General features: G+C 28.9%; 1 protein-coding gene across 1 annotated transcript; it reads left to right on the forward strand.

Moving 5' to 3' along the window:
* Positions 1–5,040, forward strand: LOC114123222 (DNA (cytosine-5)-methyltransferase PliMCI-like). Its single transcript, XM_027986122.2, has 2 exons — positions 1–461; positions 1,303–5,040. The coding sequence occupies exons 1-2, from the start codon at positions 431–433 to the stop codon at positions 4,986–4,988; spliced, it is 3,717 nt and encodes a 1,238-aa protein (XP_027841923.2). The 5' UTR covers positions 1–430; the 3' UTR covers positions 4,989–5,040.
* The last annotated feature ends 302 nt before the right edge of the window (positions 5,041–5,342 follow it).

The raw sequence follows: 5,342 nt of genomic DNA on the forward strand, positions 1-5,342 counted from the left end.
TATGTACACAGACTATGTATGGTAGAGCGGTTAACGTTGGTAGTTGGTGTTGGTCATTGGCCATTGCCTATTGGTCATTCAGTATTTCAGTCGCTCGACGCTAATGTCGTTGGCAGGTTGGCACATGTCACATGACTACCAAAGTTTATGACACGATTAAAGTAGTAGTTACTTGTAGAAATTATTCTTATTTTTTTTATTAAAATTGAAGTATTTTTAACCATTTGACACACCATTCTCGATTAGAAATAAATATGGAAATACGTTATTAATGTCACTATACCTAACTACCTAAGTATAGCCTGAATACTAGTCAATTTTTAAAAAAAAATTTATTTGCTCGCGATAATCGACTATTTATTGTTAAAAATTGTCAATAATTTAATTCATATAAATTTTAATTTCTATTATTTTTCAACTGCCTTCAGCTATGGAATCGATAATTTCAAATGAAAATTCTGGTAAGTGCTACTACTGCTACCTACTAGGTTATTATTTTATATTTTGGTCAATAATAATGTTTGTTGATATAAACCATGTACATAAGATTATAATTAAAGACCGGATTTTGCATAAAATACATGTTGCTATTTTCAACATCATAAACATGCAGTCAATGAGTGTCCACAAATCATTACTTGAATTATTAAATATCAAAATTGTATAATGCATTTTTTTGCATATTCTAACATTAGTGTATATTCTGCATATTTAACACAAAACCGTAAAAATATATACTTAACAATCCAAAAGGGTTTTGAGTATAAAAAACAGAATATATGTACATTTATATATAATATTAATATCAAATATTTTACATCTCAAAGAGTTTTCGAATACTCAAAATAGGTTAGGTTATTGTTTTTTCGATTAATATGCTTCATTCCATTTTTTTACTTTTTTTTTAGATCAGTATATTATCAATGTATTTACTATTTAGTTTTAATAAAATATATTTTACAATGTATCAATAACTAAAAATTTAAATTTCAATTAAGTACAATTTAATAAATAACATTTTTGTACCTATAGTATATTTGTTGTATTATACAACAAACTTTTTGTAAATGGACATTTTAATAAAATTAATGAATAATAATTATCACTGCAAAATTAAAATCAAATATAAATGTAATAAAAATTGAAATTTTATTTTGCACGTTTTGACTCTTTTTAGTGTATGTTTGCATGCATATTTTTAAAATTTAAAATGCATATAAATCTGGTCTTTAATTTATTATAATATTGTATAATATTGTTTATTGTATATTGTATATTGTATAATATTGTATAATATTATAGCGATGATAACCGAAGATGAACATGATCCTCAAATAAATTCTAAACGTGTCAAATATACATTAAGAACTACAAAGAAACCATACTTAACATCTAATGATAACTCTTCAAATGAAACAAATCATTTCCAAAGAAAGGTATGTTGTGTGTTTTGTCATAAAACAGAAACAGAAGATGTGTATATACCTTCAGATGCTGAACCAGAATGCATTGTGTTAACCAATGATGTTTTGGCCAATATTTTCACTGATAATTTTAATATTATTCAACATAACCTTATAAATTATAGTATTTATGATGAAAATGGACATATGTGTGCAATAGATTCAGGAATAATGGAGAGAAATGTAAAGTTGTATATAACTGGATATATGAAACCAATTTATAACCGCAGTTTAAATATTGAAGATGGATTTGCAAGTATGGCAGGCCCAATATTGGAATGGTGGTTATCATCTTATGATGGAGGTACCCAAGCATTAATAGGTATAAACACTGAATATGCTGATTACTTATTAATTGAACCACATCCTAATTATAAAAAATATATGACGTCTGTGATTGAAAAGATAAATCTGAGCAAAATAGTAATTGAAAAAATGTTAGACAATCATGAAAATGATGATCCATCTTATGAAGACATTCTAAATTATGTTGTAACATCTATAAATCCAGCAACAGGCAATACGTTTTCAGAAGAAGATCTTATCACTCATGCACAGTTTGTACTTGATCAAGTTGTAGACTATGACTCAACTGGTATGTATGATTTTCCATTATCTGAGACTCAGTTTATTGAAACTTTAACCCAACTATCAGGGGCTGTAAAATCTGTTAATGCAACCAGAAGATTAGGTAGATTAAGACAAGACGCATGTATAAAAACTGATTTCAGCCAACGAAAGTTCAGCAAAGCCACTACTACAGAGCTAGTGAAAGATGTGTTTGAAAATGTGTTTGCTGCCCAATTAGATATAGATGATAATCAAAGTGAAGAAACTATGAATAAACTTGTGAAGACTGTATTTGATTATGTATGCAATGAAAATGTTAGTAATAATCTATCTGACATCCATTATGTTGGGCATCAAGTGATGTGGAATGATCAAAAACTTTGTGAAAAAATGTTTGTTGTTGTAAAAAAAAATGTCTCAACAATACCACTAATAGGACGCATAGAATATTTTTTAAATGCGTTTAAAAATAAAGCCCATATTCAACTTTTTATGCATAGCTATGAAACTGTATTGGGTGAAACAGCTGATCCTCAAGAAATATTTGCTCTCAAAAAATGTATGGACATTGATCTTAAAAATGTAGTCAAAATAATAGACGTTGTACAAAAAATACCCAGTAATAATTGGTTCCAACTTGGTAATTCAAAATTACAAGATCTCTTGGAACCTGTTAATCGCAAAAATAAAAAATCATTTTTTTATCAACTACAATATGATGACACATATGGACGATTTGAGTATCCTAAGTCTGAAGAAGCAATTAGTGACATTGAAAATGAATATTGTAGTAATTGTGAAGTTATTGATTTTGAAAACAAATCAAAAGAACCAGAATTACTTGAGTTTATTGAAGAAGAAAATGGTATTTCATATTTTTATAAATTTAAATTATTAAATGAAGAGTACAAAATTGGTAATTTTATTTATTTGCAACCTGGAATATTCTCTATAGCTACTAGATCAAATAAGACCGAAGAAGAACAATTTGAATATACAGAGATAAATAAAAACAAAAGTAATGTAGAACTAAAAATTATTGATGAAACTGTGTATCCTGAGTATTATCGTAAAACTTTAGAAAATATAATGCGTGGTTCAAATGAAACTACTCCAGATCCATTTGACATTGCAGAAATATTAGCTATTTATATTATTGATCACAATAATAAAAATATTAAGTTAATTGTACGTCGTATGTATAGAGCTGAACAAATTCTTCTTGAAGATTCTGCTAGAAATGTAGATATGAATATGCTATTTTGGTCAGATGAAGAATTTAGGATCACAAGTGAATGCATATTTGGTAAATGTTATGTTTCCTGTGGAACCAACCTTCAAGATCCACTTGTATGGTCTTCACGTGGTCCAGATCGATTTTATTTTACAAAACAATACGATTGTATAACTGATTCTATTGTTCCTGAGTATAAACTCCCATGTGAAGCTAAACTGATAGGAAAAGAAGTATATGTTAATTATAACTATAAGTATGTGGATGAAGATAAATTACAGTATATACCATCATATGAAAAAATCAAACCACTCAGAGGACTTGATATATTTGCTGGTTGTGGCGGTTTGTCTAGAGGATTAGAAGATAGTGGTCTTGTTATAAGTAACTGGGCTATTGAATGTGATGAAATGGCTGCAGAAGCATTTAAATTAAACAATCCAAAGTCAACTGTGTTTGTTGAAGATTGTAATCATTTATTGAAATTAGCAATGTCCGGAGAAAAGACAAATAATAAAAATCAAAACATACCACAAAAAGGTGAGGTTGACTTCATATGTGGAGGTCCTCCTTGTCAAGGATTTAGTGGAATGAATAGATTCAATTCTGGTCAATATTCATTGTTCAAAAACTCTCTGATTGTTTCATTTTTATCATATATTGATTTCTATCGTCCAAAATATTTTGTTGTGGAGAATGTCAGAAATTTTGTATCATTTAAAAATAGCATGATCCTTAAATTGACACTTAGATGTATTACACGTATGGGCTACCAATGTACATTTGGTATTCTACAAGCTGGTAATTTTGGTGTACCTCAAACTAGAAGAAGGTTAATCATTATGGCGGCAGCTCCAGGTGAAACATTGCCATTTTACCCAGAGCCGATACATGTCTTTAATAAAAAAAGTTCAAGCTTAAGTGTCCAAGTGGGCGATAAAAAATTCAAAACTAATTGTAAGTATGAAGAGTCAGCTCCTATGAGAACTGTCACTGTATATGATGCTTGGTCTGATTTACCCGAAATATCAAATGGAGCATATGAAGAAGAAATTCCATACAAATCAATCCCTATTACTCATTTACAGAAATTATTAAGATGTCCAGATAACCGATATGCAGAATCTATATTGAGTGATCATATATGCAAAGACATGTCACCTTTGGTCCAAGCTAGAATGGAATTGATACCAGTAGGTGAAGGAAGTGACTGGAGAGATTTACCCAATATAAAAGTACAATTACCTGATGGAAGTTTTACCAATAAACTTTTGTATACTCACCATGACATCAAAAATGGTTATGGTCTAAATGGTGAATTGCGTGGTGTTTGCCAATGTGCTAGTGGTGAAAAATGTGATCCGCAAGATCGTCAAAACAATACAATTATCCCTTGGTGTTTACCACATACCGGCAATAGACATAATAATTGGGCAGGTTTATATGGTCGTCTAGCATGGTCAGGTTTTTGTTCAACCACTATTACAAATCCTGAGCCAATGGGAAAACAAGGTAGAGTACTTCATCCTGAGCAACACCGTGTGGTGAGTGTACGAGAGTGTGCCCGTTCACAAGGATTTAAAGATTCTTTCATATTTCAAGGACCAATCATCAACAAACATAGACAGATTGGTAATGCAGTTCCTCCACCAATGGGTACAGCTATTGGTCATGAAATAATCAAAGCTATTTGTCAAAACTCTATGGTCTGTGATTATTAAAATGTTATTAGTTGCATATTTAGATGACAATATTATTAACATATTTTGTTTTTTTATTTACTTAAAAGTAACCAAATTTAAGTTTAATGAATGTCCATAGTTATTTTTTATTGTTAAATTAAGGTAAAATTATTTTTAATTTTTTAAAATTAAATTTGTTAATTATTTAATTATGTTGTTTGTTGAAAGTATTTGCATAGTTTTTTTCATTAGTAGTAAACATATATTTAAGTTATGATTTTTTTTTTAAATTGTTTTAAATAACCTAACTTAGCCCATATTAAATGTAAACATTCCTAATTATATAACTTTTTAACAGAACTATTATTTTTTGAAATGTATGACTTGTTTAAT

Source organism: Aphis gossypii, chromosome 1, assembly GCF_020184175.1.
Source record: "Aphis gossypii isolate Hap1 chromosome 1, ASM2018417v2, whole genome shotgun sequence".
Classification (NCBI taxonomy): domain Eukaryota; kingdom Metazoa; phylum Arthropoda; class Insecta; order Hemiptera; family Aphididae; genus Aphis; species Aphis gossypii.